This window comes from Rousettus aegyptiacus, unplaced genomic scaffold (genome assembly GCF_014176215.1).
Source record: "Rousettus aegyptiacus isolate mRouAeg1 unplaced genomic scaffold, mRouAeg1.p scaffold_m13_p_12, whole genome shotgun sequence".
Lineage (NCBI taxonomy): Eukaryota > Metazoa > Chordata > Mammalia > Chiroptera > Pteropodidae > Rousettus > Rousettus aegyptiacus.
This window is the reverse complement of record NW_023416287.1, coordinates 27,053,866-27,066,567: the sequence shown is the minus strand read 5'-3', so window position 1 is coordinate 27,066,567 and position 12,702 is coordinate 27,053,866. Positions and strand designations below refer to the sequence as shown.

At 38.0% G+C, this 12,702-nt stretch overlaps 1 protein-coding gene and 1 pseudogene across 2 annotated transcripts in view; one reads left to right on the top strand and one right to left on the bottom strand.

Moving 5' to 3' along the window:
* PLCB1 (phospholipase C beta 1) overlaps positions 1-12,702 on the bottom strand; it is a 612,038-nt gene that overhangs the window by 96,649 nt on the left and 502,687 nt on the right. For both annotated transcript variants that reach the window (XM_016137712.2, XM_016137034.2), the window contains exons 24-25: positions 4,963-5,095; positions 2,633-2,686 (exon numbers count right to left, since the gene is read on the bottom strand). In XM_016137712.2, the coding sequence (XP_015993198.2) occupies positions 2,633-2,686; positions 4,963-5,095 (187 nt within the window). The remainder of the gene's footprint in view (positions 1-2,632; positions 2,687-4,962; positions 5,096-12,702) is intronic.
* On the top strand, positions 10,327-10,445 carry LOC118610389 (annotated as a pseudogene).

Sequence of the window (12,702 nt, the reverse complement as noted above, 5' to 3'; positions counted from 1 at the left end):
GGTCTTGACTGGAGTTTGGCTTCTGCCGGATTCCACAGGGAGCTCTGGAGTGTAAACTGTACCACAGAGTTGGCCTCACACCCTGAGTCAAGAGGGTCAGCACTTGCGTATTTGGCCGAGTCAGTGGGGAGAGGCACGGTGTACTGGGGAGGGAGTTTCCTTTTGGCTGAGGGTAATTTTCAGGAGCAGGGGAAGCTATGAGCTGTTAGCAGCCAACATTCACCACAGAGATGGGTGCACAAGACAATAAAGGGGATCTGAGTAGGGCACTAACAGCATCCACCTTGAGGATCGCAATACTTCCCTACTTTTTAGGATTGTTATGATGAAATAAAAGAATTTCTGCAAAGTACTTAACATAGTTATAGGCAGTGTGCCTATAGATGCTTAACAAATGGTTGCACAGGTTCTACAACACCGTCTCTAAGGGGCACTATTCACAATATAGACATCATAGGTTTGTATACTTATACTTATGTTTTCCAGCATAAAGCAGTCAAGTGAAGGAAAGTCCCTTAATGTGATTTTCCCAAAGACGGTGTCTTACTACCTATTTTATCCAATGCTGAGAAAACATTTATTGGGACATAACTTGAGCTTAAAACATGCTGTATTTTATTGACATATTTCATCAATTCTAGAAAATGCATTTTTAAAATATGTTAACATTTCTGAAATTAAGATGCATCTCGTAGTCAATGGAGTATAATAGCATATCAGTGTTTTTCTTTCTTAGCCATCCATGCATAGAGAGGTGCCTTAATATTGATAGTGTCTTAACTGCAATAAATTATCATCTATTTGGACCTAGATTAAGACATTGTTCGCATGTTTCCATACTTTGATTGGAACTTTCTGCTTCTGGGAACAAAAATATGTTATCATAAATATTTAGAACTGTTGAGAGATTCAGAATTAATGGATGCCATGAATAACAACAGACTTGAATAGAAAATGAGATCTATCATGGATAAATGTTGAAATCAGAATAATAATTTATGTTCCTAAATGCTGAGATCTTTAAGCAATTGAAATATGCTTCCCCTTTTTATAATGTGTCTATTCTCCTGACATTCAATTTCTTTTGATAAACAGGCCAGGGAGAAAATCAGGTACATTTATTTAATGGTTTCCCTCAGGCCCAAAATGGACTCATATGGTTGCATAATAACTTATTATATTAATAATTTATAATCCTAAGGAATCGCTGCATTTTTTTTGGTGACAGATTCAATCCCACTTCTTTAGAAATGGTGTGCAGCTCATCAGCTATGGCAGGTTTAGCAACAGGGTTCAAGATGTTCAACTGATGATTTAAAAACATTCCAGAGAGAATACAATTTTTTAAAAAGTCTGTTGATGAAAGGCTATTCCTTTAATATGCACTTAAGCTAAAGGCAATGTCCATTTATATAAAGAAAAAATCTCATTCATAAGCCATCCAGAGATAATCACTGCTAATATATTGGTACCGACCAACTGCGTTTTGTCTATGCATTAATTTATTTTTAAATAACACTGGGAATCATGCTCTATTTAAATTTCTGTCTCTTGTTTTATGTGTCAACATTATATTGTTCCCTATGAAACTAAATCTTTAAGAACATGTGTTTAAAATATATTCTTCAAGTAATTTTATGCATATTTTATGTATTATTTTTATGAAATATAAATGCATGCATAAAAGTACATACATCATAAATATAAAGCCCTGTGAATTTTCACAAAGCAAGCATGCTTGAATAACATCACTCAGAACAAAGACCCTCTTTTTGCTTCCTTCCCCATGCCAAGTATAATTCAAATCTGCGTTTCAAATAGCATGAATTATTTTTGTCTGTTTTTGAATTTATGTGGATGCAGTCATAAACAATGTGCTGTTTTATTTCTTGCCTCTTCCACATTATGCGTGTGAATTTTACCCATGTTGTATATGATTGTGGTTTATCTCCAGAGTCTCATTTCAGTCTTGACTATACCACAGTTTATCAATCCACCCTACTGTCTATAGACATTGAGTTGTTTACAGTCTGGGGCTCTTACCAACAGTGCTGTTTTGGTGAACATGTGTGTACATTTCTGTTGTGAAAGGGTCAAGTATTATTGTAAATATTTTTCAGATTCTGCTACACGTTGCTAATTATATTAAAGAAAGCTCTTACCAATTTTAGTCCCACTAACTAACCAAATATGAAATATATTATGGAACTAACCAAATACGAAATATGTCCAAACTGTATTACAGTTCTCAAACACTGTATTCTATAGTCACAAATGAATCATATTATGCATTTCTAAACTCCGGTTTATTGTCGTCACTTTGGGAATACTTGCATTCCTGCTCACTGTGTTATGTTTCCAGTATGAAACTATTCTTGGATTCTAAAATAGATATCTTATAAAATTATATTATTTTTACACCAATTGGATCCTATCTGCCAAGTATAGTTATTTCTCTGTGACCATATTGTGTAATGTGGCCTCAACTAGGGCTGTATATTTGTAGATATTTTAGAGAAGAAATATTAATGATGCTATTTTTCAGAGATAAATGGAGATCTCCTTTCCTCCAAATACTTAACACTCTATAATATTCAGCCACCAAATTCCATGGGGAAGGGGTGGAATTTACCTGTTAAAACGCTCTGAATAAGATCTTCTGTCTTGGCAGGCGCCTTTACAGAACCTAAAATAAAAACATAAAATAAATAGCTTGTTTTAACTTTTAAATTTTGTTCTTCCTATAAAATAACAATGTTTGGCCCTTGAGTCTAAATCTTTTTATGAAGAAATTACAAGTTTTGGGAGAAAATTATCATAAAAACTCATAAGAAACGTCTTCATTTTTTTTTTCACTTTGAGTTAAACATAATCAAATGTGACTATATGCTCCATTTATAGAGAGAGGACATTCTTCCACTTTGAATCAAAACTGTCAGCAGATTCAGTTTAGGCAATGCTAGTGCCACCTTTTGGCAAAATCAGAAATGGCAAGTGGTCATTTAAAAATCAATTGCTTAACAGTTGCCACTAATAATTGTTGTAGGCAAGATCCATTGGTGGATGCCAAAATCACTGGGCAAAACTTTAAGAGGCAACAGGATATTTGCATAGTCTAAAGGCATCTTCTCCAAGATACACATTAAGTATAAAGGAGAAAATCATAACCTTCAGTGGAGAAACCTGGCCATTACCACCTTAACCAAGTGATCCAGAATCACCAAAGACGAGACATACCAATATCAGGTACCCCTCATATGTGATGTTCTAGCAAAAAATGTGTAACTTCAATCTAATCATGAGAAAATGTCAATCTAACCCAAATCAAGAGTCATTCTACAAAATAACTAACTGGTACTCCAAAAGTGTCCAGGTCATGAAAGATAAGACAGATAAGACTGTCATTGATTAAGAGAAAATAAGGAGACAACAATTAAATACAGTGTGTGATACTGAGTTGGAACCTGAAACGATAAAGGACATTAGTGGAAAGCAGGTGAAGTTCAAACAAGGCCTGCATTCAGTTCGAGGTATTGTGTTAGTGTTAATTTCCTGGTCTGACAATTGCACCATGATTCTGAGAGATGTTAACACTAGGAAAGAGGAAACCATTTTTGCAATGTATTTGTGTCATTTGAAGTATGGGTCTGTAATTCAAATTATTTCAAAACATTAAGTTAAGAAAACCAAATGCTAAAAGTCTAAATTCTCTTTTCCTCTCAAAAGCACGAGACTACATTTACTTACATATTTAAATGACTGATTTATATTCCAGAAGCCCTCAAAATGTTCATATTTGGTATATAAGACTCTTCGTGTAAAAATATCTCTTCTTGTTTATGATCAAGTCATCTTATGATTACTGATCTCAACAACCTTCTTAAAAGCCTAGGCCCCAGTCACATCTAACACAGATTTAATATGATTTGTTCTTTCCAAAGTCTCTTTATCCTTCATGAAAAATAAACCCTCCCCTCCTAAATAAAATATCTGGATTTCATCATTACTATGCACTGGCATGACAAGAAAGGGAGGAGACATGAAGTCACACTTTCATGGAAGGAAATTCTTTCCCCTTTCACTTTTTAAACCAATTCGACAAAAAGTTATTAAGTACATGTTATTCCTCAGCCCTTCGCAAAGGAAACATCCAACTGAAGCCTAACCCGGGAACTCTACCATCCACAGGGGACTTGCATACGAAAGATAACTGCCTAAAGTAGTCTTAGATTAACTGTCAAAGTTAGCTGCATAGAAATCAAAGGGTTTTCCTGAGAAGTGAGGCATGAGTGTTGCTTTAGTAAGAGCATAGAAGCTAAAAGCAAGACTCTTAGGATCAAAGAGAACTGTGTCCTTCCTAACTTCACTCTTCACTAGCTATGTGGCCTTCAAGAAATACTCTGTCATCGCAAAACTGCAGTCAATTCATCTTCACGATGGAGACAATATTAGAATCTAGCCTCATAGTCAGATTCTATTATACGAGTTAAATGAGATAATCAATATGAAGGGTCCAGCACATGGTAGACACTCAAGGTATTGAAAAGTAAATTGGAGAAAGACAGAAAGGAATTCTTGCAGAGACATAACTGAGTGAGGCAGAACTAAGAATGTGCTTCTAAAGCGTAGCTGTTTAAAAGACCTTCGAAGAACTCTTCACACACCCTGCCAGCAGATGGGTCATAATCCATCCCTAAATAAAGACATGGGAAACCTGGGTGATACTTTGTTGTGGCTTCGTAATTCATCAGCAGAGCCAGATGAGCATTGATGTATCTTTCTTGGCATCCATTCATTCGTTCATTCACTCATTCATTCATGACACATTTCTGCAGTCCTCCTAAGTCCACACACCTTTGCTCATGTGATGCTTTAGCTAAATGAATCATGCTATCTCCTTCAGCAGCATGAATGAACCAGAGGCTCTTAGTCATGTTGTACAGCTGTCTCTCTAGTGTTTACCTGGAGCAGGTTGGCTGTGGAGAGCCTGAGAAGGTGGTTTGGGTGCCAGGGATGTAGTGTGATTCACTCCATTTTCTGCTGGAGTTGTCCTGGCCTCACTCGGAGCCTCTGATGGTGTCTCTCCAGGATCAGCCTAAAATCATAAACAGACCTTTATTTTCCACATTTCTTACTGCTCTCTCATTAACTTCCTAAACTGATAAGGCTACATTTGATAGCATTTTCACAATTCATTTGGAGTCTGAAACATCAAATTTGAAACTGTCTAGAAAACATGGTAAAAGCAGCATGGTGTTCAACCATGACTGCAGTAAGTTAATTGTACAAAAGGCCCCAATTTGCATGCCTTCCAAGGAAGTAGAACCTCCCACATTGACTTTGGACCTGACCATGTGATTGGCTTTGGTCAAATGAGAACATAGCAAACTTGAAGCAAGCAGAGAATTGAAAAGGCACTTGCGAATTTTCCCTCTCTTTCTCAGACTCCTGCTAAAGCAATAGAGGCTGAGAGACCATGTGGTGGAGAGCTGAATCATCGAGGCAAGGATGTCCCAGATCAAGCAGCCCCAGCTGACCACGTGCACAGCAGGACTGCCTGGCTGACCAAATGAATCATGAAAAATAATAGTCGGTGGTGTAAGCCACTAAATTTTGGAGTTGTCTCTTATGCAGCAGTAGCTAATTGATATGGTGGTTACTAGCACAGATTCTGGAGCCAGACTTGCTTGGGTTTGCATTCTGGCCACTATAGTTCAGTTTCCTCCTCTTTATAGATGACTGTATGTATGTACTGGGGATTATAACATCTATATTGTAAAGTTGTTTAGAGCAGGGTTCCCTAGCTCCCAGGCCACGGACTAGTATAGTCCATGGCCTGTTAGGAACTGGGCCGCACAGCAGAAGGTGAGTAGCAGGCCAGCCGCTCCCCAGCACTAGCATCACAGCCTCAGCTCCACCTCAGATTCTCATTGGAGCCCCGGTCCCTGGTGCCAAAAAGGTTGGGGATTGCTGGTTTAGAGGATCAAAGAAGTTAACATTCATAAAGCTCTTAGAATAGTTCCAGGCACAGGTTAAATATGTGTGCTAAATAATTAAATAAAAGCATTGAAGCTTGTACAACACTACCAGTGAATAATAATAATAAATGCATTGAAACGTGTGAAATCTCTACTCTATCCTTTCCAGCGACTAGTCCACTGTGCCCTGTGCAGAGTGAATGTTTAATAAACATTTGTTGAATTAATGTTGATCTTTATAACATGATAGCCACAGTAATTACATGCCATTTCAGCGATACTTTTCAATGCTCTAAATGCTCTGCAATCTTTTTCTTAAAATTGCCTTCCAGGTCCATGGCAGATTTTATTGACACGGAGGCTACACTGATGTTCTACTTTGTAGTACATTAAAAAATGTATATTAGGAAATAGCCAGAAGTCATCTGAAGTCCAACGTCGTGACATTTTGTCATGTAATTACAGATAGCAGATTGTCATACGATAACATTTTTATACAAAATAAGATGAGAGGGAAAATAATGACACTGATTGTCACAAGTAGCTTTCAGTTTGTCCCCCAAAGCATCTTTAAAACATGAGCTCCAAAACCGCTTTGTGTGATGGCAGAACTGAGTTTAATTCCACAAATAATCCCCGCTTATCTGCCATGGCTGCTCAGTGCTGGAGGCAGGAGGTGGAAGCTGTGAGCCCTGCGACCAGCGGCCAGTGGCGGGAAGTCAAGTGGGGGAGGCAGGAACCGGCACCGGTAACCTTGGTGTCCGTAGGAGTCACTATGTAGAACCCTGTTTTTTGAAAAATGGCCACTTTCAATGGGTAAGTTCTTGTGTAGTCATTATTTAGTTACAACCATCAAGAAAATCCTCCCTAGAATCACTATGTCAAGGGGAGAAATTGTATATATATATTTTTTTGTTAAGCAAGAAATTGCCTCCTGCAGGCTTAGGGTCCAAATGGAGTGTATGGAAATGTTTTTTTCTTTGGCTCACTCGCTGTGGCCAAATTTTTAAATCCAGAAGATTTTACATTAAGAAAAATGTATTTCTTGCTTCTCTTGGCAAATCAGATTGGGCAACACAGCATCCATTCCCACTTTGGGCCAGAACGGAGTGGCTTCTGCCCCTTTATGACTGCTTCTCTATACTCATTTAGGTTTGTGGGAGACATTTAAGAAGACTAAAATATCATATACGTTTGGCCACAAACTTCATAAAGGAAGAGCATTTATACTGCACAGGAGGGACTGAAGCAAAGGCAATGCTGGAAAGAGCACTAGGTCATTAGAGATGGCGCCTACCGGGGCTGGTCCTCTGACTTAAGCACAGGACAGCTTCCCAGTCTCCCCTGGGAGTTTTGCCTGTAGGGGTCAAATACAGCTGCCTTGGAAACAGGGAAGAAATGTGCCCTTGTTCTGTGGGCGACTGATCTTCCCAATTTATATCCAGGTTGGTTTCTGGAACCATGTGGGTAATGAACCAGATTCTTTCCAAAGTGACAACTGGCTTAAATCAGCCCTTTGGAGGATAAGAGGAAAATAAAACTTTGATGGAGGAAAGAATGGAGGTGATGGAAAGCCAGCTTCCATAAAGGTAATCACATGGCTTCTTTTCGGCAACTGAAATTAGTGTCTTGAGGGATTAGTTGCTGGAGGTGTGCAAAACGAACCCAGCCAGCTTATTTTTGCCTTGTATTAGTCCCGCAGACATTCCATGTAGCTTGCATGCATTTGGGAAACCAAGCTCCATCATCGACTTGAGTCAAAATGAAGGAAAAATAAATCTCTGCTTATCGAAAATATGTAAGACAAAGCTCCTACATGCCAGACACTGACATAATGTATAAATTCAAATATATATATTTTTAAATCAGATAAATGTTGAGTAAACATACAGGCAAACACATTTAGTTAAACATGAGGAAGAAGAGATCATCAAGGTTTGGTGCTGCATTTTTGAGGTAAGTTTTGAAGAAATGCTGAATCCAGGGGTCATATCCGAAGATGCCCCCAGGGAGGGTGGGCTGCATTGCCCAATCCAAGGGGGTAACATTCAAACCATACATCAATAGGCAGTTCACAAAGATAATAGAAATGATAAAAGAAGGCTACATTTAATGCACACATGAGGCTGTCCATGCCCAAAACTAGAGGGCCAGGTCCAGTAAAGGGGGCAGCTGCCACTCTAAGTGTCCAGAATTAGAGGAAAGCTGGAAAACAAGTTTTTATGAACGTTCCCAATTTTTAATCACTGAGAGGCCAAACAAAGCGCAGCTTCCATCCCTTTGGCGCAGAAGCTGCCCATCTGTACACTCTGCTCAGAGGAGCAGAATTTGCCTGGGATTCTGGGATTGTGTCTGGCTAGCAAAGCACCCACAGCATCGCCGAAGGGAAAGGGGTGTGCTGGAAACTCAGCTGGTCTGCAGCCCACTGCTCCCACCTCCTCACCTCAGTGGCTGAACAAAGGTGGAGGGGGCGGGGGTAAGGAGGACACTGAATGCTGGGACTGAGGAATTTGGGGTTCCTTTGTGTACACTTTGACACTTGTCAGGGTCTTCTTATGATCTTGTGGAAACAAATTTTCTTTATTAGTTAAGCGAGAGTCTATAATGGCAAATACATTAGATTGGCGGTTAAAATATTTTACTAACTAAAGGCAGTAGGTACAAATTTTAACTGACATGTCCCTAATGGAGATTGATAATCAAAGTGGCTGTAGATCACCGGTGTGCTTGACATTGTGACATGCTCCGGCTTTATAGCCACAGTTCAGGGCAGTCAGCACTCTTACCTCCATTCAAAAGCAGATGACTTGGACGCATTGTTAAAGACTTTTTATTTAAAGCCCTGTCACTTGCTAGACGTCACAGGAAGCAGGACCAGTGTTTAAAAATGCGGTATGATCTAAAGCCTGAATTCTTCTGCTGCACTATTTCACTCTGTATTCTATAACAGCAGCTTAAGGAGCCACATAGCAACTTAATTTGTTGCTGAGATACAGAGATGTATAAACATAAACATCATTCTCAAAGAGCTTACTCTGTTGCACTAAAAAGGTATTCACATATAAAAAGTTAACCCACTTAAATAAGATAGTTAAACATAAGAGCTGCAAAACAGAAAAGCACCTATAGTAGTACAATACTCTAATTAAAATTTTGATATCATCCATGAAAGATTGAATAAATCCCACTCTATGAATATAAGAGCTGAAAAGCAAAAACAAATTTCTTCTCCCACTCAAAAGTCAATGCGTTGGAAGTCAATGCTTGTGACTTTATTCTAAATGCTCTTTTATAAGAGTTTGAATAAAATAAGAATGAAATCGTTTCATGTCAAACTAAAAACTATGATAGAAATCAAAGAACTAGAAATGTAAGTTTTGCAATCTAGTGGAGAGGCTCTTATAATCCAATTAAATAAATTTCAAGGAAATAAATTCCAGAAGCTAGTATTTTATTGCAGTAGATTTTGCTTAGCTGATAGAGACAAATGTGCAGAATTAACTACAGCAGAAGTAGGTCCCTGCCCTCTTCTGGCCAAATGAAAGTATTACAACATTTTCTTTTAAAACGTGGAATAGCGGACTTTTTAAAGCCAAAATTTTATTAATATTAATATCCTTCCTATTTCAAAAATAAACACATTTAATTAAAAAAATGAAGGAATGAGTAAATAAATAAACAAACAGAAGCGCCTTTAAAATATATTACAAGTGGTTCAGTAAAGGAATAACTGGGAAGGCCACTTTAACAAGTTTTACAGAAAGAGGAGATTGCATTTGGCATGCTAATTAAAAAGATTTCCATCCTGGGCACTGAAAATATAGATCAAGTGATCAAGCAATAGAGAACTAGAATTTGGGGGATTTAGTTAAGTGGTTAATATGATAAGTAAATGGTTTTCCCTATACCAGACGTGTGACTGAGCTATTGGAAGTGTTGGGTCATGCTGTTCTTGCCTGAGTCATCTAAAAGGTGCAGACACTTCCATGTGGTGGTTAAGGTGGCAGCATCTTGGTTGGAACACTAGCTGGCTTAGAGGCAAGGTCATCAGGTTTTCCAGAATATTCTGGGCGAGACTCATTCATCATGCAGAAATCCAGTCCTCTTGGGACAAATGGGGGCAGTGAGTGTGGCTTTCTCAGAGTAGTCTTTCCCTCAAGAGCACCTATAATTATACCTTAAATTCTACTAGCTGAATGAAATAAGATAATGTATCTGTCCCATATTTCTAAGAAATTCAGATCACTTCTAAAACCTGTATGCTGGTGTATGTATTTTGAAGTGTTTAGAGATGAAATATACTAGTATTTGCAATCTACCTTGAAATGCATCAAAAAGTAAGATGGAGGTCTATGGCCATGCCACCCTGAACAAGCCTGATCCCATCTGATCTCGGAAGCTAAGCAGGGTCGGGACTGGTTAGTACTTGGGTGGGAGACCACCTAGGAAGACCAGGTGGTCTATTTTCTATGCCTGCTAGCATAGAAAATAAAAATAAAAAATAAGGGATTATAAGCTGACAATGTCCTTGTGATCCATGAGGTCAACCAAAGGTTGCCTCACCTAAAAAAAAAAAAAAGTAAGATGGAATAATGAATGGACAGAGGGAAGGATAGATGTATATACATGCAAAAAAGCAAACACACTGACATTTTAACTGTGTATCCAGGAGACTGATATTTAGATGTTCAATGTAGAATTCTTTCAATGTTTGTATATGTTTGAACACTTTCATAATAAAATATGGCAAAACTCCTCTATTTTGAAGTCTATCAGGATGAGTTCGAAGCAAAAGACAGTTGTAAAGACATGAATAAATTCATCTGTTGACTTCAGTTTTTAAAGTTTCTTGATTAACATTTACCAAGTAAAATGATTTTGGCTTTTATTGCAATTAATACCCAGCATGTTCTCCCAGCAGTAACTGAAACATGGATCTTACTGATGCTCCATAGCATGGCCATGTCAAGAACTCATCAGCATTCACAGGGTCTCTTTATTGAAACATTAATGACAGCTGTATGCTAACATGGATGGATATGTCCGTCTCTTTCTCCAGACTGTAGGATCCATGAGAATATCTAATTTTTTTCATAATTACATATACATAGAGCCTAGCATGGTGACTGACACAGAATCATGTTTAAAAAATGTATTGAATAAATGAATGAATAAATCCACATTTTATTTTCTGCTCATGTATAATCAACAGATGTATAGTTAATGACAAAAGTCCTGTAACTAAAGATTCACTAAATGTTATGCCAAAATGAGGAAATTTTTTTTTGAATGAATGAAAAGAATAAAGATGCTGCTGTTTTTGTTGTCTGTAGCTAGAGAATCTGCATTTGACTCATAATTGCAGCAGTTTATTTAGGGAGAGATTACCATTCCTACCAACTTTATTAGAAATATTTTGATACAGTATCCAAAGAAGTCAGCAGAAATGAACTTTTTGTAGTTATACAGAAAACATGGATTCCTCTTTTAAAGAGAATGTAGACCAACTGCCCTTTACATTCATTTTTTGAGAACATATATTTCAAATTAATTAAGACAAATCATGTGGCAGAGACCATTGCCAGTGACTCATAGAGCAGATTCTGGACAATTCCCAGAGAAGAGAGTTTCTCCTGGAGCCCTTCCTGGGTTTTTGTGATTCAGCTGACATTTTAGAGAGGGTAGAATTAGTGGCTTTCATCAAGGGAGAGCCACATACTTGTGAAAAACAGACGCAGTTCTCCAAAGCAACGTGTGGTTCTCGACGTGTGGTCCCTGGACAAACAGCATTAGCGTTACTATAAACTTGTTAGAAATGCAACTCTTGGGTCCACTCCAGACCTACTAAATCGGGAACTCTGAGGGTGGGACCCAGCAATTTGTGTTTCAAGAAGTCATCCAGGTGATTCTGAGACATGCTAAAGTCTGAGAGCCTTGCTACTCAAAATATGGTCCATAGGCTAGAAGCAGCAGCAATAGCACCTGGAAGCTTTTTAGAAATGTAGAATTTTGTGCCCTGTTCCAGACCTGCTAAATCTGAATCTGCAGTGTAACAAGATCCCCAGGTTAGTCGTATGCACATTGAAATTGGAGAAGTTCTGTCTTTGAGAGTCATATTTGTAAAATCCCTATGGTATTGGGCACGGCATGGATGACAGCATTGAAGTTTCTAGATTTATTACTGTTTTAGGCAGATGAAACTGAAGCCCCTCTTTAGAATCCCTTGACATATAAAAAATTGTTATGGCAGAAACTTGTAAAAGTGGGGGAATTGAACCAATCATTAAGTAGTTTCAACTCGAGTGAATGTAGAATCTTCTCTTGATATCCCATTTTAAAAGACCTGAATTTCTCCATGTATTGGCTATTGATATTAGGCAAGTCATTCTACCATTACAAGTAATCATTTCCTTTTTTAAAAATGGGAACTACAGGTTTGTCCTAATTTGGGTCTAGTTTTTTCCAGGGCATTCAGTAAAAGTGGCTTGCAAACTCCAAATCCATATAGAAATGAAAAGGACAGTGTTGTTATATAAAAGCCATCTCCTAAAAGGCAAATTTTCTCTTCTTTATTGGCTACTTCAAACTTTGAGGACTGTGAGAAATTATTGTGTCTATAAATTGGTACTTTGTTAAATTATTATTTGAGGAGAAAGATTTTCATTTAAAGAGATTCCAAAGTGGCCAGTAAACCATCTTTGATTATATCCCCAAGTCCTTGAAC